Raw genomic sequence first — 20,848 nt, forward strand, 5'->3', positions numbered from 1 at the left:
TGTATGTATACCGGGCGAGGCCTGATGAGTATGATTGGGCGGGGGTCATATCATGTTATTGACAGATCTGTTCCGAGCGGGGCCCGATGATTGTAGGGAAAGGCCCATTGTATGTATGGTATGTGGTGTCTTGGGGAACTCACTAAGCTTCGTGCTTACGGTTTTCAATTTATGTTTCAGGTACTTCTAGATCGAAGGGGAAAAGCTTGGGACGATTACATTGCACACACACCCTGTTTTTCGCCTTATTTGACTCTGATGTATCTGGATGATTGATTGTAATAATCTGATTTTCCCTTGGTGGTTTCTATAAACATGTTTGATTGATGGTCTTTTTAATATGAAAATGAAATTTTTGGTTTTAAATTTTGGGACGTTACAATTCGCCCCCGTGTTATTCGTGTTACCCACAACTTTGTTGGTGATAACTACAGTCTAACAACTAAAAACTTAACTCGGTACATGTATGTGTTCATTCCTATAATTAGAGAGGACTTTAAGGAGTTAGGCATTGATCTCCATCATATCATTAAAAGAAAGGTTGAAAATAGAGCAAATACAAGTTTTTGAAATGATGGAGACTCGCCATTTCATGATTGATTCTCTCATTGTGTTATACTGAGCCCAAGAAAAAATGTTATGTTTCTGATCATGTCCATGTTCTTGCTGTTATTATGTTTTCTGGTCCTGGAATTGGAAAAATAAGGAGGTTCAGTTTTGAAACTTCTAAATTTCATAACATGTTGAGTCTTTTAGAAAGCTTTAGTTGTTCAACATTTTGGAGACTCTTAACACTGGTTGGGTAATCCAACTAATAATTTCTCTATTTAATCCCCTACGAAGACTCATTAATTCGATTGATTACCACCATGAACCTATCTCGATCAAGTGGAATAGTTGGGTGCCATTTAAAATTAACTTATTTTCTTGGGGGCTTATCCAAAACCATGCCCTTCTTGTTGCGGATATTATATACTAGGTTATAGCCCGTGAGAACCACGATTACAACAATAATTAAATTTTTATAGTAAAACTCATAATTATTAATCAGTTATTTTCAGTAAGTTATTAGTTAAACATGATTTTGTAGGATTTTCAATATAGAAATACAATTAATTATCAGTAATCATAACATAAACATATTCAAGACGAATTTAAATTTCTCCTAAAAATCAGGAATCAAATAAATAATTGTCTAACTTATTATCAACATCAATACTTTTCAAAAATAAAAAATGATGAGAAAATGTCAAGTATCATTTTTATAAAGCATTTGAAAAGAAAATGTGAATTATGAGAAAATTAGTATAGGAAGATAAGGGCATTCATATTTGAAGTAGCTCTTGTATATTCTGCTAGCTGAAGTTCGATGGATCAATAGTTAATATGTTGTTGATCGCCACAAATCTCTATCGGGAAACATAATCTTGAACGTTTGATTGACATAATTTCATTACTTACGTTTATAAGGATATCGATATAATGAAGGAATATTTGATCACTTATTAATGACTATTTCATACATATAGGTTATGAGTGCAATAGTAGTCTTGGATAACGAACAACTTGCTAGGTTTAAGAAATACGAGACTATAAAGTTGTTGTGACATGTTAAAGTGGGAGATTGTTGAAAATATATCCATGTTCACAAAAAGTTGATAATATTTCTATAAATAGCATTGTCCGCTTTCGTTGCACGCTAGATATGATTCAAGCGTAATATGACAAAAGAGAATGATGAGGGACTAGTTTGTTAATTCATTATGTGATGGTGTGTTAATTAGAAACTAAAAGAAACTTATGGGATAATTCTACCAAGTCAAAAGATAAGACTTAATAAAACACTAGGTTGGCCGATCCCATAAAAAGATATACAAATTTCATTCCATCCTTCCTCCCTAGTTCATGGTTTTTACATACACCTTCTCTAAGGTTCGGGCTTGGCCACATCAAGACAAGAAGGATTTGTCTATTTATTGGTCGTTCATCTTGGGTGCAATCACATTACAAAGGTGTTGGTTTGGACCTTTAAATCATCCAAGAAACCATGGCCATCAAAGTACAAAAAAGTATTGTTTCGATCCTATTACTTATATGTGTTTTGTTGCTAAAAGTTTCTAGAACAACATCTACGATGAGTAATGATGGTTAAAAGGTTTATTTTGCTTCCATTGCTATTTTGTGAAAAAACCCATCACAACCTAACAGTTATTCGAACTACATGGTGGATGTTATGGAGATTCAACAATGTGTTGGTATTCAACAACAACAATACAAAACATGAGTACATTTTTTATTCAACGGTCGAGTATCATTTTTATGGTTCTCTTCTAGAAATCGAAAAGCTCATGTACAATAGACCGATTGGTTCCAAAGTCCGTTATTTTCTATGTAAATTTTTTCCCTTTTTAGCAACGTGCATGTGAGTGTCTCTTAATAAAATCCAGTTATTTGAAAAAAAAATCGAGCATCAGTCGATCAAGACATAATGACACTTGATTTTGATATCATACATAAGAGGTATCGATTGTGTTATATATATATATATATATATATATATATATATATATATATATATATATATATATAGATACTCATCATGTTAAAATTTACATATCTACAAGGTTATACGTTTGATCGTTATAGTTGGACTCTGATCCTACGGCTAACCCTGTGATGAGAGTTTATCGTTGAGGTGCGAATTCCACACAATAGTTAGGTTCACGGTTCAAACCTTATCAAGTCAAAAATATCGTTAGTTTTATGCGATTCACCCTAGCATGGGCCTTGGTGCAGGTTGACGCGGGTCGCATACCATTTTTTTTATACATGTGACTAAACTAAGTAAGGACTTTTTTTTTTTTGGAATTAAACAATTAAATAATCAGGATATATATTTTCTTAATTATTGAACAAGTAAAGGAAAAAAAAAACTAAAATACCTTACAAAAATAGATGACAGCAATATCCACGTTGATGACTTCAACCGGATTCAGCATATTACTATTGCCTATTGGGTTTCCTCTGTTAATTTGTTTGTTATTTTACTTGTTTATTCACAAAATATATGCACATAAATAGAGGGTAATATTTTGTTTCTACTTAAGATATAGATTGCTATATTCATGGACATTCATAAAGCATGACGTATAATACTATAAAAAAAATAAAATGACAATATTTTATCACAATTTACCATTTCACTTATACAAAAATTAATAATTTAAAAATGTTATTCAAATTAAAAATGAAAAATTAAAGGAAACTTATGAAATAAAGTAACCTCCAAAACCGTAAACGAGTCAAAATAGGTAAGTTATAAGTTGTTCCTCCAACTTCCCCCGATAAGTTACAAAAACAGGCGAGATTTTCGTGACATAATCCCACGCACTAATATATCGACACGTGTCATATCTACAGCTGTATTCCTTCTTCTTCAACCGCCTACTTCAAAACCCCCGTAACTATAACGCCTTCTCACCTGTTCAAAACTTCACCGACTCATTCGGTTACCCTTCTTCCCTATATAATCCAAAACCCTTTCTTCTCCTGTTCATCTTTCTCCCATTGTCGGCCTACATTTCATGGAATCATCTCGGAGTGATTTGGATCGGATCAAGGGACCATGGAGCAGCGAAGAGGATGAGCTTTTGGGTAAGTTAGTTGAGCGTCATGGAGCTCGAAACTGGACGTTGATTAGCAAGTCGATTCCAGGGAGATCTGGTAAGTCGTGCCGTTTGCGGTGGTGTAATCAGCTTTCGCCGGAGGTTGAGCATCGGTCGTTTACGGAAGAGGAAGATAAGGTTATTGTGGAGGCGCACAAGCGGTTTGGGAACAAGTGGGCGACGATTGCTAGGCTGCTTAATGGACGTACTGATAACGCGGTGAAGAATCACTGGAACTCGACTTTGAAACGGAAGAGTTCGACGGTCGATGGCGGAGAGGAACGGTCTGCGAGAGTGCTGAGGCGGTCGGAGAGCGGTGGTGCTGATGTGACTGTCGCTATGTCTATGTCTATGTCTGGCAGTCCTTCTGGATCTGACATCTGCGATTCAGGTAACAATATTCCGTTTCTCTCCATCGGAAAAAACAATACAACCTCTTATGGATTGATTGGATTACAACCGCCGCCATCGACGGCGTTAACACTGTCTCCGCCGGGAACAAGTTCGTATGGTTACGAAGTCCGTGATCAAGCGACACCGTTTGGTGCAGAGATTCTTTCAGTGATGCAAGAGATGATCAGGAAAGAGGTAAGAAAATACATGGAAGAAGAAGAAGAAGAAGAAAGGTTGATGCAGTGTGAATCGAACCAAAACTAAATCTTGATTAATTAATTAATTAATTAATCAAATCTCATGAGGTTTAATTAAGATTAAATTTTTTTAATCAATGAGGGATTGTACAGAAAAAACATGGATCATAAATCCATGAATCATCAGCAGAAGAAAAAGAAGAAGAATTGCAGAAAGTACGAATTTTGTGAGATTAGTTTTACAGTTGAAGACTCATTTTGAATTTGGGAGGATAATAGAGTTTTTTTGTTTTGAAATTTAAATGGTATTTTAAACGGACGTTAAGTTTCTGTTAATGCCGTTTATTAAATGTGATAGAGATCTAGAATATGTGTATTAGTACGGATGGTACGATTGAGTTGTAGTGATGGTTGATTTGATTGTACCGTGCTTAGCTGTCGCGATGCTGCACGGGGCTCCAGGCTGGACGTTTTCTTGGATTCTTTACAAGTCAGACAAAAGTACAGTTTCACCCCCTAGGGAATTGGGGCGTACAATTGTACCCCTGAAAAACTGAGGCGTTAACTTTTTGGGTAGTGTTAATTTGAAATTTTAAATTTAGAGTAAATTTTGATAAACCACAACAAAACTAAAGTATTAAAAAGACGATACAAACCCATAAAGATCTTTCCATTTCAAAATAGGACATACCCAATTAAACTTTTAAAAAAAAATCTCATATGAATAAATTGATCAATAAATTTCAAAATGCTAAAATAAATTCTAATAACTTCTAATAGTTAAACCTTACATATAGATAGGTGTTATTTAAACCTTATGTGGAGAGATACATGTTTTACTTAGGAAACAACTTCAACTGTTTTGCCATTTGTGTGTATTCATTTTATATTTCAAAGATGATTCTCTCCTTGTTCTAATCGAGTGACTTACAACCATATTTGTATGGTTAAATTATGGATCGACAGGATGTGTACAAACTTTTAATACATGTACCTAAGCCTGAATTTTATATTAGAACAACTAAACATTTAAAATACAGAAGTGTGGGATGGAATTGTTGGGGTGTGGTTGATTCCGTAACATTTAATAAATCAAGCACAATGCAGGAAAAATGGTTTTAAATGACCAAGAACAGTTCCAATTAAGCTATAAATGGATCATCAAATACAATCATATGGTGTTTAGACAATATACTTCAGTGAAAGAAACTTAGATGATGGAGGTCAATAATCTTGTATAGATTGCATCTACATAAATTCATACATAGCTTGGAGCAAAGATGTCCAACCGATCAAAATCAATCCCTATTTTCTTTTGTTTTAAGCCGTCAACCAAAAGAGAGAGAGAGAGAGAGAGAGAGAGAGAGAGAGAGAGAGAGATTATATCACTATTGAATCATGATGTTTATTCGAAACTCACAAATTAAAACTAGCAACAGGAAACAAATTATCAACCCTTCATATAATTAGGGATGTCAAAAAATCCCGTGGGGCCCCGATCCCGTATGAGGGGTAGTTGTTTAAAAAATTCGGGGACGGGGGCGGGGACGGGGTAAAGTTAACCTCGTTTTTGATTTCGGGGTCGGGGGCGGGGGTGGGTAGTCCCGTCCCGAAAACCCCGTGGGGTCCCTGTTAATATGTTATATATATATATATATATATATATATATATATATATATATATATATATATATATATATATATATATATATATATATGGGATAAGGAATATACATTACAGCCCCACCTAAGCTTAGGTACTAAACCTCTAAAATATGTCGTTTTAACATGCTAAATATGCCCGGTTTGGTTTCACTTGGTAAATATATCATCCTCCATAACATTTCTTTCTTTCATTATCGTTTTACCATCTTTGTTTTCTTTCCTCAATTATCGTTTATTACTTCACCCAAGTGAACATTACTAAACCCTAAACCTAAACTCTAAACCCTAAATTTAAACCCTAAACCCTAAACCTAAACCCTAAACCCTAAATCTAAACCCTAAACCCTAAACCTTAAATCCTAAACCCTAAACCCTAACCCTAAACCTAAACCCTAAACCTTAAATCCTAAACCCTAAACCCTAACCCTAAACCTAAACCCTAAACCCTAAACCCTAAACCTAAACCCTAAACCCTAAACCTAAACCCTAAACCCTATTGTGTCGATATTGAATTTACATCTTGAAGTATTAACCGTGAATCCATTAACCGTAATCTTTATATAATAAAACAATGTATTTTCAAGAGGTTTAGTACCTAAGCTTAGGTGGGGCTGTAATGTATATTCCCTTTTCCCATATATATATATATATATATATATATATATATATATATATATATATATATATATTAATTACATATTTACATAGATCTTGACTTACTGTATTGTAGTTGTCAATCCATTTAGGGTAAATCACAAAACCACGTAATGACGCTTCAATTTCTTTTCTTTGTTGATCGATCCTTTCGAGTGGCCAGTTCCCACTTCTGAGTTCAGACTTCGTCACTCTGCCTCCCATTCTCTCGAGACTCCAAGCGACCGTGGACCTTCAATCGTTCATCATCACTTCAGTGCTTCACCTTCACGTCTTCGCCGGTCGTCGTAAGCCCACCAGTCGCCACCGACTCTTTAGCTGTCGACTCCTTAGCCATCGATCCCTTCATCAGCGATTCCTTAGCGTGCAATTTCTTTCTCGTCTCACTCAAGTCAGGTTCGTATAACATCGTATATCATCTTCTGATCTTATCTTATCAGTTCATCTCATCAATTGTTATTTACTTCAGTAGATATGAAACATCGGTTCTCTGTGATTGAATACAACATCTTCTGAAAATTTATTATTTTTAAATTAGTTGCTCGATATATGATTCATATGTTCACCAGATCATCTATTTCATTGAATATAAACATTACTTTCTTTTAAATTCTTGAAATTTGTTGGTGTTAGTATGGTCTTGATCATCTTTTTGATTTAAATGCAGTTAATTTGTTAGTATTAGTGTGTTCCTGTAATTTGTTCTTGAACTTTGTTAGTTTTAGTGTAAGTAGTGGTTAATTTGTTAATGTTTAATTATGTGTTAGTATGTTCTAGTAATCTGTTCATTTTTCTCATTCAAGTACAATTAATTTATTAGTGTTATTGTGTTCCTGTAATATGTTCTTGAAGTTTGTTAGTTTTAGTGTTAGTTGTGTTTAATTTGTTGAATGTTTTCTGATGTTTTGAAATCAATTCCAGGCTTCAAATATCATGTCTTCGGCTGATCAAACTCAACCACATGATTCAAATACGGTTCATGGTACCGCTAATGCTACTGATCAGGTTGCAGAAAATGATAAAAAAAGAAAACTAAGATCCCCGGTATGAGCTCATTACGAATTGAAAAAAATTAAAGGAACCGAAAGTGAGGGATCGGTTTTAGCAACCCATTGTTTAGTTGGAAAAAAAGTCTAAGATGGACGAAAGTGAGGGATCGGTTTTAGCAACCCATTGTTTTAATTATGAGGATTCACGAATGGATCTTGCTAGGATGATAGCAGAGCATGATTACCCACTCCGTATTGTTGAACATGAAGGCTTTAGAGTTTTTTGTCAAGGGCTTCAACCATTATTTAAGTCTATTAGTAGAAACATGGCTAGGAGTGACGTCTTGAAATTGTACGATGACGAAAAGGAAAAGCTAATGCAATTCTTGGGGAGTATTCAAGGTCGTATTGCAATAACTACCGATATGTGGACTTGCAACAACCAAAGAAAAGGATACATGACCGTGATGTCCCATTTCATTGATGATTCATGGAAATTGCAAAGCCGACTTTTGAGGTAATTACTAATTTATAGCTATATATGCTTAATATAATATGTTTTCATTACTAAATTGAATTTAATTTGTTGATTGGTAGGTTTATATATGTGCCGTCTCCTCACACTGCTGAGAAGCTATCAGAGGTGTTGTTAGATTGTTTGATGGAATGGAATTTAGATAGAAAATTATCAACTTTAACTGTTGATAATTGTTTAACAAATGATTGCATGATTGAACTGATGACAGAAAAAATGCCTTCTTATGGGTTGATTTTAGGTCGAGAGTTGTTTCATATGCGATGTGCGGCGTATATTTTAAACTTAATTGTGAGAAGTGGGTTGGATTCCTTTAAGGGGATTGAGAAAGTTCGTGAGAGTGTTTCTTTTTGGACAACAACACCAAAAAGAATGGAGACATTTGAACAGAATGCAAAACAATCAGGTGTTATTTGTGGAAAAAAAATCGCCCTTGACTGCAAAACACGCTGGAATTCTACATACTTGATGCTTGCTACTGCCGTGAAATACAAAAAAGTCTTCTCCAGGTTAAAAAATCGTGAGCCCCAATATAAGAGTTTACCTAATGAAAGTCATTGGGATTTGGCTAATGAACTTTGCGACAGACTGAAGATCTTTTATAGTGTTACATAATTGTTTTCGGGAACAAAATATCCTACCACTAACATTTTTTTCCTTAAAATTTGCGAAATAAAGTTAGCTTTAAAGAAATGGGATGACTCCAAGTTCATTGAAGTTAGTACAATGGCATCAAGTATGATTACAAAATTTGATAAGTATTGGGAAGACAGTTATGGGGTGATGTATATGGCTACCATCTTGGATCCTAGGTTTAAGATGAAAATCCTAGAGTACTTTTTCCCTCTTATCTATGGAGATGATAAAGCAAAAGTTCATCTATTGAATGTGAAAACAATTTGTGAGGGTATATATCAACAATATGATTCAAGATGTGTAAGCCAAACAAGCAGCGATGATAGTGTCCCCACTTCTAGTACTCAAAATGCAACTCCCAAAGTTGAGACAGAATCATTAGATGCCTTTTTTTCATGGAATTCTTCTAGTAGTGTTGTTTGTGGAAAAACAGAGCTAGAATTGTACTTAGAAGAAAAAACTTTACCGAAGAGTCATGATTTTGATATTTTAGCTTGGTGGAAGCTAAATGCTATTAAATATCCTACTTTGAGTGTGATTGCAAGAGACATATTGGCTATTCCCATCTCTACCGTTGCTTCAGAGTCTTCCTTTTCTACTAGTGGTAGAATTGTTGGTCCACATCGTAGTAAACTTCTTCCAAAAACAATTGAAGCTATCATATGCACCCAAAATTGGTTATCTGGCGGGAAAAAAGGTATGCATTTTGTTTTTATTTGTTGTTTGTTATATCATTTCCATATTAATTGTTGATTACTATAACATTTTTATAGGTAGTCTTGTGGATGGTGGCGATGACTTAAATGTTGATGAAGATGAAGAGAAAGATGGAAAGTAGAATGATTTTGTGTTATAGTAATCATTGATGTTTCTTTGAATTTATCGTAATCGTACATTAGTTTTTGGTTTGTAACTTTGGATTTATTGAGCTTTTTTGGAACTTTAATCAGTCGAGTCGATAGATTTGGATATATTGTGGTTTTTTGGAACTTTATCGTAATCATTCATGTTTCTTTGATTTTTTTTGGTTTGTAAGTTGTAACTTTGAATTTATAGTGTTTTTTTTTCGGGGGCGGGGAAACGGGGGCGGGGACGGGGGTAATCAAGGAATTCGGGGGCGGGGGCGGGGCAACGGGAGAATTTTGGGGGCGGGGGCGGGGGATGTACTCCCCGTCCCGTTTGCCCCCGTTGACATCCCTACATATAATCATATGATCTAGCCATTGGATATACAAAAAAAAAAAAAAAAAAAAAAAAAACTAACTATAGAAAGGATTGAAATATACAGTATATTTGATTTAGTGAATGATCAAGAGAACCCCAACGAGAGTTTCTTTACTGAAATCGCACCCCTAAATAGCAATCAAACAAGTATCAAACAAACAAAAATTCATTTTGTTTCTTAATCACCAAAAACACCATACAAAATGTGTGTGTGTTTCTTTTTCAACAAGAAAGAGTCGAAAGCGAGGAGAGAAACGTGAGAGATCAATGAGCATTTAAGTATGCTAAAGGGCTTTAGTAATTAACTATTTTTTAATCTATATCCGTTTATTTGAAGCTCAAAATATTAATTACTATATAGAAATTATCCGATCATGTTAATTACATAATAAGCCTTTCAACCTTTCTAATTTCTAATTATATCATCATATTTATGATAAATTAACAAATTAGTCACTCTTAAATCGTTATTTTTGATTTGAATATTGATTGCATTTTATGTGTAACCCAATAAGCTTATGCATCATTAGCAATGTTACTAACTTGTGTCAGGAAGCGTACCTCCAACATCTTGACTTGTGAATATGAATTAGATCATCAGATTCTTTTAGGTACGACCACATGCTCAAATTTATTCATGTCATTAGGCTAAGCGGAGCGGGCTCGCTAAATACCCTCGCCAAACTCGTTAAGCAACCTGGAACACCGCCCCCTAGCGCTTGCTAGGGGGCTCGCCACCGAAGATTCGTCACTGTGTTGGCGAGAAGAAAGAGAAGGAGAGAAACGAATGTGATTGGTCCGATTTTGTCCGATTGTTGAATCTATGAGTTAAATCGGTTAATTTTCATGTTAATTTGTCGATTTTCATCTTCACTCCTGACTTTTGTTTCATCTTCATCTTTAAATACGGTATCTGATGTGTGTGTGTTTGGACCATCTGTGAATCTGTGCATCTAGGCAATACAGGTAACAAATCCAGTTCATTTGTGAGTCTTGATTGCTTCCATGGCTATAACTAGTTTTGTGAGTCTTGATTGCTTCCATGGCTATATACAGCTCCAATACCGAAGTTTTAAAACACATGTTCAGATCACTAAGCTTTAGATTTGCTTCTATGGCTATGGCTATGACTATCTGCTGTTATTTTCCTGTGCAGACCAGGTGTTCGATCATTTGCCTCTATGAGAATACCACTGTGTAATTCAAATCAAATCTATTCAAAATGCCTGAAATTGGTTGTAACAAAATACTATAGATTAGGAATTGGAGATGCTCCAAGTGTATTTTAAAAAAATATAATTTATATTATATTAAATGTTTGTGGTTTAAAAAAATAAAATTTGTTTAATATTCATGCATAAAAAATGTTTGTTTATTAAAATAAAGTAATTTAATTAAATTAGAAAAAAATGAAGTGTTAGTAGTGTTACCACTCCTTACCAAATGCTAACCTTAGGTGTTAAATGGAAAAAAAAAATGAGGTGGCAACCAAAAAGCTGATGTGGGAAGGTGCTAAGAATGTTACCATTCCCATTAGCCTTAAGGGGCCAACCAATATCACACTCCACCAATTAGATGATCGAATGTCATATCTGATTATATGCGTTTATCTCCAAGTTTCACACTATATGATAGTAACATTTATAACTACCTTGTTAAAAACAAGAATTAACTACATCAATGCATATAATGATATGCTCACTGAGAAGCCAACATACATCTTAGATCGAAGGATTCACAAATTCAATGTATTTTTAAGATTTACTTAATGACGTCGATCTATGAAATTGTTAGTGCATTATTATTGTATCATTATTATTGTGTTTATGTGTGGGATTTGACCCAATGAGCATCCATCTCTCCACATTGTAATTTCATATATATATATATATATATATATATATATATATATATATATATAGAAATAAATTGTTATAAAATTAAATAATCAATTTTTTTTGCTTCATAAATTTTTACCCTTTGTGGAACACAGAGTTTATTATGGCTGTGAATAAGGTTGATAGATTATTTATTGAAAGTTCACTAATATTTTGTAGGTTATTTGTAAAGTTTTATTGTTAAAAACGAATTTATAACACAATATGCATAAAACCCGATTTAGGTAAATTACATGCTAGTTTCTGGGAAAAAATTAAGTTTTTATTTATGTAAATTGTAGGAAAAATAATGAATTATTAAAATTGAATTTTTATCTTTTAAATTTAAGTAAATGAACAAAACAAAATAAACTAATGAGCTTTAATTTGGGAATTTTAAAATAAGAAGGTAAGTCCATTAATGAAATTGATATTCATTTATTACTACATTTATTGTATTATTGCATTAAAGTATTATGTGAAATTTATTAGAAAAACCCATAAAATGACATGTGGAAAAGAAAATTAATTCAAAATAACCACAAAATGACATTTGTCAATTTGAATGAGAGTGTGACATATGACAAAAAACCTTTATTTATTAGAGTATATATATAGTTAATGAGAAATAAGGAATTAATTAGGAATAATATTTGTTATCATGGTTTCAGAGCAAATATGATCTTGATCCAATCTTTCTCCTTAAAACTTTCTTTCCTTCTTTCTCTGAACCTTTCTCATGTTGTTATCACCCTAATCACAACGATCCTTGGCTACAAAAACCTTCCTTAGGTTTCTTTATTCTCTATCTCATAGCTTAAGCTTCTCCATTTTTTCATCTAATCGACCATGGCTGCTCCTGCACAAACTACTGAAAAACCATATGACATCATCAACATCAAATCATACATCCATTTTATTCTATATGTAGATCGTCTAAATTATGATGCTTAACATGACCTTTTATAAACTCATTGCATTGGATTTAGAGTCACAAATCGTCTTGAAGAACCAACATAAAAGACTAACATTGTAGAATAGAACCGAATACAATCTCTTATCAAGTTATGGGTATATATGATGATTTTCCAATCTTTCTTATAGATGATTTTGAAGAAAAATACAACTGCCAGTCAGTTATGAAGAAGTTTAGAAATACTTTTATGTGATAACAAATATGCAAAAGCGATCCAACTGGATAATGAACTAAAAAACATTGTCATTGGAGACTCCACCGTAACTGAATATTGTTCAAGAACCAAAACCATCGTTGATATGCTTGACAACATTGAAACCACAATTCCATAGAAGAATCTAGTCATATAGATCATTTTGGGTGGTACATAAAATTTGATTAGATTGTGAGTCTTATCCATCATATATCTTCACTTCCTACGTTTCTTGGAGCCCGATCTATGATTTTATTGAAGAACAACAATTGATAGAAATCCATATTCAAAGCGCAATATCACACCGCACTAATCTTTTTTCCTCAACCACGGTTCTTACAATTGATCACTCACCACAATATTAATCCAACCTCGGTGGTCAAAAACGAGTGGTCATGGCTAGGAGGTCGAAAATTTTCTAGTTCACTTAGGGACGAGCCTAATATTTATCTCGATTTTGGAAATCTAGTAGGAACACATGGTAGCTATATTGTATTATCCGGTTACATATCGATCCACCTACAACCCTTCAGGTGGGTATGTTTCCGTATACACATGCCCACAACAACAAATCTGTCTGTTATTACATCTGTCACCTACACCATTGACTCGTTTACACCACCGACTGGAAAGTAAGTCCGACCTACTTAACAACAACTCGCCTAAGCTGTCAGCGCCTAGCCCAACAACTAATAGCCTAATAATGAAACGCTTATTGGACTTTCCTTTATTGCCTCCCAGTCCAACGACATGACTCCATGAGCTTGGTTTAATAGATCAACCTAATAATTATTCTGAATCAAGAGACTTTCCTGCCTTAAATGTTAATACTATGTCACTGAATGAACTTGGTAATGGTGGATTGTACATGGATTCCAATGCGACATCTCATTTGCATATGGATGCAAGTATATTGACCTCAACTCATGACAATGGTTTATCTTCTTTTGTATAAGTCGGTAATGATTCAAAGATTCCAATTAGTAAGTATGTAGGCTCCATTCTTCTTAGTTCTAATCCCTATCACACTCTATCTTTTATCCATGTTCTTATTACTCCCAAATATCATTAAAAATCCTATTTATGTTCGCCATTTTATTCGTGACAAAAAATGTTCAATTAAATTTGACATCAAATACGTCAAAACCTCCTGAAATGTGACAGCACAGACGATTTATATTGTTGTTAATAAGAAAGGAGGAATTAATCAGGAAAATATTTGTTATCATAAATAAAATCTTGAGGTGGGTCAATCTAATCTGGCGAATTGGATTTAATCTCAATCAAATATTACTACTTGAGATTTTCTCAAAATCAGATTTCAAATTTTCTAAAAAAACAAATAAATATCCACGTATAATATAACCCATTAAAAACATATGTTTTTATTTGGCATGGGCTACACATTTGAACATCTTTGGTTATCTGTCACTAACTCATAGTCTACTACTAGTTTTAACTGTCAAAGTTGGATACTTTCTTGGGCCTGGGTTTTTAGTATAACCCATTAGACTTTGGGCTTGGGCTTGGGCTTTTCATGACCCAACACTCCCATGAGTTTACTTCAAGCTGCATCAACTATGTTGTGTATACAATTACAGGGAAAGGGCCGAAGGAGGATCGAGAGACCGAACGGAGGACCGAGAAGTGTGTGATCGAACAAATTATCGATCGGAATTTTGCATAGCGTCGATTGTAATTGGGGTTTACCATCGATCGAATTCTCCATTTTCAGTTGCTGACTGAAGAAGAAGTACACGAATCAGTAAACCAGAAGGGAGGATGTTGCCGACCTCATCGAAAGGGCGAATGCCCTCTCGCCCCAATCCAATTCTCCCACAGTACCTCCGTAGAATAGTCAAGGTTCTAATCCTCTCTCTTCTGTATCCGTATACTGAAAAACCTGTTTTGTATTTTGCACATTGCTGTAGATCTGATCTAGTTGCTCATCATTTCTACTTTCAAACTTTTTTTTTTCCGCTAGAATTGGGGTTTTTCATATTAATTAGTTAAGTTATTGTGGTTGAGACAGACTAGCTTTTTGCTGTTCATTCTAACTAGTACCTTGGGGCTCAGCGTTGGGGGAATTTGAAGTACATATACTTGTATCTTGACTCATAAGTTGTAACTATTAGATTAGTAAAAAGTCGTATAGAGAGTGAATTATCAGCATACTTACTTAATCCAGTTGGTGATTAAAATTGCATTTTGATCCTTTCAAGTCAAGTTTTGGAATCACCATAAGAGCTACAACTGACCTAGGCTGACTCTGAGAAACAATAAAGATGGAGATTCCTGGAGGAACTATTGATGGTTTATAGTCGTCATGTTCAAATGGTTGTATGCAATAACCTTTGGTAAAACCAAAAGGGAATACCTTTTGTGTGGTCTTTACCTTGAATTTCTATGCTTGTTGAGATAAGTATAAGCTATTCTATGGCCAGTGGTGTATCTGTTTTTAACTATGATATGACAGATGTAGAATACTAGAATAGTGAAGGATCTAAAAGTTAATGCAACTAATGGGCCAAAGATGTAGATCAGTTGATTTCCTTTATCTTAATGAAAACCATGGAAACTATATGGGTTCTACTAGAAAAGGTACACAATAATAGTTGTTTTAGGACACACAAATGAGTGAAGGACCTTTTCATGAACTTTCTTGGTTTAAGTCAATAGTTTAATATCTAAGGTAAAGATTGATGAGGCATTTGATCTAGTAGGCATGGAAGACTTGAAGTAGCTGTTCAACACTTGAACATATCTTATTTTGAGCTTGTTATTTACTTATTTTGCTATTATATTGGTCACTTGATTTTCCTGTAATTTTTTGCTTAAAAGCTTAGGAATGAAGAACAAAGTATGACATTCTTTAGTGAATGAAGAACAATATTTCTACTGCAATCTTAGTTAACCACCTAGTCCACTTAATTAGACCATTTGACTTTATTAAGCGACTTTCCTATTTTGCCCTTTCTTATTCTAAGCATCTACCCATGAGTGCCATTGCCATCATTTTATTACAGAATATATTTTACAATAACCCATCCATCTTATTATGCCTAAAAACTCTCATAAATAACAATAATCTAAATTTTCGACAATTAATTTATAATTTGCATTATCAACTTCTTTATTGCAGTGGCAACAAATGGATATTGAATACACTTTCTGGCAAATGCTTCATTTATGCACCTCACCAAAAGTTGTGTAAGTATCCTTTTTTCATTCTTTTTACCCTTTCTTCTTCTTAATGCTATTAAATATTAAATATTACAAATTATATCCTTGGCTGTTTTCAGATCTATTCAGTAAGTGTGAGTAGATGACCATTTTACCCTTCTGTCCTCGTTAAGTCCATTAAGTTAAAAGGAAACAACACCTTAGTCATGTGTTCCCATTTTTTTAAACATGTTATGATAAATAATCTAAAAAAAAAAGAAACTAATTTTACATTCAAGATTCAACTACTAATATGCTAATAATATCCATATCTATTAAATCTTGCAAAATAAATAGATGTTTGATTTGTGGAATTTCCTGATGACAATAATTTTCATGTTTTGATTTTTGAATGTGGGAATTATGAACTGGATGCAGCTATCAGCACACCAAGTACCATAAACGTAAGTCAACCTCTTTTTTAATGTATCAAATAATGAATATATAAAAATAATATAATGCAAATTATATGTGGATTTCATGATATTGTCTTCTTTTTACCTTTTTACCTTTTTACCCCTGCAGAAACAAAAAACCAGTGGGCCCGTGATGATCCTGCTTTTATTGTAATTTGTATTCTTATCTTGGCAGTTTCAGCTGTTGCTTATTCTGCTGCGTAAGTTAACGATGTTTTAAATACTTTTTTAAGAAAAAAAGTTATATAATTTTTAATGACAAAAATGGTTTTTTATGCGAAAATGACATCATTTTGCAAAAAGAAATAAAAAGCACAGCTTTTTGAAGTGGGTTGCTATTATGTGATAAATGTTAAAATCCATTTTGGTCATTTTTGTAATTAACCCATAATTTGTTCATCCATTATAATTAAATAATCTTCAAAGTAGAGATTAACATATACATTATATTTACAAATAATGTAAAAAAATTTAACTCACTTACTATATTGCTATATATATATATATATATATATATATATATATATATATATATATATATATATATATATATATATATTTGTGGTTTTAGGTATGATCATAGCACTGGGCATGCTGTTTTTGTTGTTTTATCAGTGACATGTGTCCATTTTCTATTGGCCGGAGCAATTGTTGCTACATTTTGCTGGTAACCAATTCTCACATTTTTTTTAAGATAAAATTAAAAACTTATTTTTTAATATTTATATACTTAATGTCATTAATTGTTTTTTTCAAGGTTTGTGACTAATAATTACCTTCGTGAAGAAACCTCACACAGTCACGTGGTAGAACAACGCGTTGAATGGCAAGTACAAAAACTTTCTTTTCACTTTTCCAATAACAAGGGCATTTTCGTCTTTTTTCACATTCAAGAGACAATAAAGTCCATATCCCACTTTTTTGGGCGCGACACTTTTTTGTCCTAGTAACACCAGTCTCAGTGTCAGTCCAATAGTTAATAATAATCTGTTCTGTTCTGTCCTTGTCCTGTGTAACAAATTTACGAAAATGCCCTTTGTGTATAATTTTAATATTTTGTTTATTGTACAGGTTGTATGCATTTGATGTGCACTGTAACTCCTTTTTCCCGATGTTTATCGTGCTTTATGGTAAGCACAATATTTTCTGCTAATAAAGTTTAAATTTAAATAATAATAATAATAATAATAATAATAATGATTTTATTTTTTGGTTTTTATGACAGTGATACATTTTTTTATATCACCACTTCTGGTAGCACACGGATTCGTTCCACTTCTGCTGTCAAATCTGATTTTTACTGTCGCCATATCTTACTATCACTACCTCAACTTTTTAGGTTATGATGGTAACAAATTTCTTTCACCTTCATATACACAATCTATTAAATGACCATTTTATCCTTGCATTAAAAAATAATCACAATATTAATGTAATGTTCATCAATAAAGAAATGTTGTTATTATAGGTAAAAAAAAATAAAGTACATCGTCCTAAATGAGCATCATTCTAATCAAAAGCAAAAATAATTGATAAATTAAGCTCTTTATCTTTAACAAAATGAATTCATTTTAAATCGTTTTTTTTTAATAATGATTTTTTAATAGTAGTATGAATCCATTTATTTGAATATCTTTGATTTACACGCTTTTGAATATGAAAAAAGATTTTGTTACTACCTAGTACCTTTCAAGTACTTTTTTTATTAAGATGACGCTTTTCAAATAATTTTTAAAATACTATATACATTTTTTTTCATAGCAATGTGAACGATTATAAAAATTTTATAGACGTCAAACCTGACATCTTTTAATAAAGTTATTTTTGTTTCATTCTATAAAAAAAAACAGCATATCTTAATCATACCAACTCACTTTATTTATTTATTTATATTAATATCGGGTAACAAGTTCAAGGTAACCCTACACCTTTAAAGCGTGCTTATTTCCTACATTTACCTTTTACACCGCCTTTTGATTTTCAATATATTTCAAACCTAATTCATCTTAAATTCAACGTTTCGACATAGATTTCTTCATTTTTGTTTATTATTTTAAGTTATATTTATATAAATGAATATAAAAATTCTTACTTTTTATGTTTCAGTGCTTCCGTTTTTAGAGAAGACCACTTTCTTCCTATACCCAATTGGCGTTGTGATCATTTTTACACCCATATGTAAGTGTTACATTTATTCTTTTATTTAATTTTGACACCATGAAGTGAATAATTTTATTAATTTTTGTTTTGCAGTGATTTTAAGCGGGTTTAATCCTTCGAGATACATTATGAACATTTACTTTAGTCAATGGTCGTGATTTGAATTGGAATTTAATGTGGAAAATTACATGAAATATTAGAAGAAATTGAGTGGTAGTGATGAATCTTAATGTATACACAAGGGAAGCTAGGAGTTTACCTTAAACAACAAAGAGCTTTGTTTTCTTAAATGTGTAAATGCACCTTATGCCATTTTGATTGAAAATCTGTTGTCATATGAAGGTCAATATTGTCTTTTCACTATGGTCCTAAATTTTATAAAGAACTTCCGTTTTCATGTAATTTGAAAAAGGGAAAATGACATAACTGCCCATCAAACTTTCTAGGATTTACCCTTTGAGTCCTTAAAGTTTTTGTTGGGCTTTATGGGTCCCTAAACTAGGATATGACCTGCTCTTTTAGTCCCTGTCAACCTGTAATAGCCGGTTCAGTGCCCTTTTAGACCAAAAAAACTCACAATGTGCCCCTATAAAACCAAAAAAATAAGTTTGGGGATCAATTCGTACAAAAAAAAAAAAAAAAACTCCTTCATTTCTTCTAAAGCCTTGTTTCAGTAGCTTTGAAAATTTCAACATCTAGTAAGATTTTACAACACCGGTACAAGGAGTTGCACAGATTGACTTCAAATCATCAAGAGACAAGCTTCTCCTGTAAGGGACTCAAACGAAATGTTAAAAGCTATTGGATGATGGTAGAAACCGATAACCCCCAATTTGCAATTGCTTGTTCACAGGTTCTTCTGCTTTTAGGGTTCTATGTGTTATCTGTGCTTGCATTTTATTTGCTGAATTGATAGCTATGTTTGTTGATAAAACGAGATTTGATTATGGAAAATCAAATTATAAGTGGTCAATCGACGAGATTGTTATTATGCAATCAATTGGTGCAATAGTAGGTAGTATAGCACCGATTTTAGATGTGACTGTTACAACTTATTTCAACCTCTCCACAAAATGGAGCAAAAACTATCTAAACGTTTTTAGAGTCGAGAAGCACTTGATCCAAATGCTCCAGCTGTGGAAATGTGATACAGATCCTAATATGGCAGTTAAAAGGGAAAATGAATCAAAGCTGCTACAAGATTATTCTGGAAGAAGTAATAAGGGTAAATCTGGAAAATGGCTAAGATCTGTTAGAGAGAGAGAGAGAGAGAGAGAGAGAGAGAGAGAGAGAGTAATAAATAGGTAGGAATGATTTCATTTGTAGGCATTCAGATATTTTGGGTGATAGTGATACTCTTGTATCGGCTCAAGCCTTGTGGCTGTGAGAGAGGGGTTTCCCTGGAACAATCTCTTGATTGTGTTTCATTGTCAATCTATTTCATCTTCTTTCTTACAATTCTTCTTTGTATCATTCAATTTCATTAAACCCTAATTCCTGTTCTTCATCAAAATGCAGCCATGTCCCTTCATATATCCCAAGCTACCATTGCAAAAAGATTTTCCGTAACATCAGATACTTGATTTTGAATATTTATATGGCATTTCAGATAACAGTTGCGGTGATATGCAACACAACATGTCTCATTCCCAGATCTTTTCTGATCGTACTTTCTTATAGTTACTATTTCTGGAAATCGTTGTTGATAAAGTCCGTGGGAGAACCAGATGCATCTCTTGACGAATTGAGTGTGAATCGGCTTTAGAAGAAATAAAGGAGAGTTTTTTTGTACGAATTGATCCCCAAACTTTTTTTTTTGCTATATAGGGGCACAATGTGAGTTTTTTTGGTCTAAAAAGTCACTGAACCGGCTATTACAGGTTGACAAGGACTAAAAGAGGAGGTCATACCCTAGTTTAGGGACCCATAAAGCCCGACAAAAACTTCAGGGACTCAACGGGTAAACCTTAATAAGTTTGTAGGGCATTTATGTCATTTTCCCTTTGAAAAAAAACCTCAAAAGTACTTACCATTTTAGAGATTTTG

At 33.2% G+C, this 20,848-nt stretch overlaps 3 protein-coding genes and 1 pseudogene across 3 annotated transcripts; all 4 read left to right on the forward strand.

The window, feature by feature from the left end:
• Positions 1-3,479: 3,479 nt before the first annotated feature.
• LOC145124266 (transcription factor MYB73 pseudogene) lies at positions 3,480-4,445 on the forward strand (annotated as a pseudogene).
• A 3,267-nt stretch (positions 4,446-7,712) lies between these two features.
• On the forward strand, positions 7,713-8,713 carry LOC145127548 (zinc finger BED domain-containing protein RICESLEEPER 2-like). Its single transcript, XM_079062726.1, has 2 exons — positions 7,713-8,080; positions 8,161-8,713. Exons 1-2 carry the CDS (start codon positions 7,713-7,715, stop codon positions 8,711-8,713), a joined length of 921 nt encoding a protein of 306 aa, XP_078918852.1.
• A 111-nt stretch (positions 8,714-8,824) lies between these two features.
• On the forward strand, positions 8,825-9,572 carry LOC145127549 (zinc finger BED domain-containing protein RICESLEEPER 3-like). The gene is made up of 2 exons (XM_079062727.1): positions 8,825-9,431; positions 9,508-9,572. The coding sequence occupies exons 1-2, from the start codon at positions 8,825-8,827 to the stop codon at positions 9,570-9,572; spliced, it is 672 nt and encodes a 223-aa protein (XP_078918853.1).
• A 5,080-nt stretch (positions 9,573-14,652) lies between these two features.
• Positions 14,653-19,162, forward strand: LOC145124265 (UNC-50 family protein). The gene is made up of 10 exons (XM_079059534.1): positions 14,653-14,867; positions 16,147-16,214; positions 16,605-16,630; positions 16,752-16,842; positions 17,214-17,309; positions 17,400-17,468; positions 17,714-17,772; positions 17,868-17,990; positions 18,749-18,820; positions 18,896-19,162. Exons 1-10 carry the CDS (start codon positions 14,787-14,789, stop codon positions 18,958-18,960), a joined length of 750 nt encoding a protein of 249 aa, XP_078915660.1. The 5' UTR covers positions 14,653-14,786; the 3' UTR covers positions 18,961-19,162.
• The last annotated feature ends 1,686 nt before the right edge of the window (positions 19,163-20,848 follow it).

Source organism: Lactuca virosa, chromosome 7 (assembly GCF_052849685.1).
Source record: "Lactuca virosa cultivar CGN04683 chromosome 7, Lactuca_virosa_CGN04683_v6, whole genome shotgun sequence".
Taxonomy (NCBI): Eukaryota; Viridiplantae; Streptophyta; class Magnoliopsida; order Asterales; family Asteraceae; genus Lactuca; species Lactuca virosa.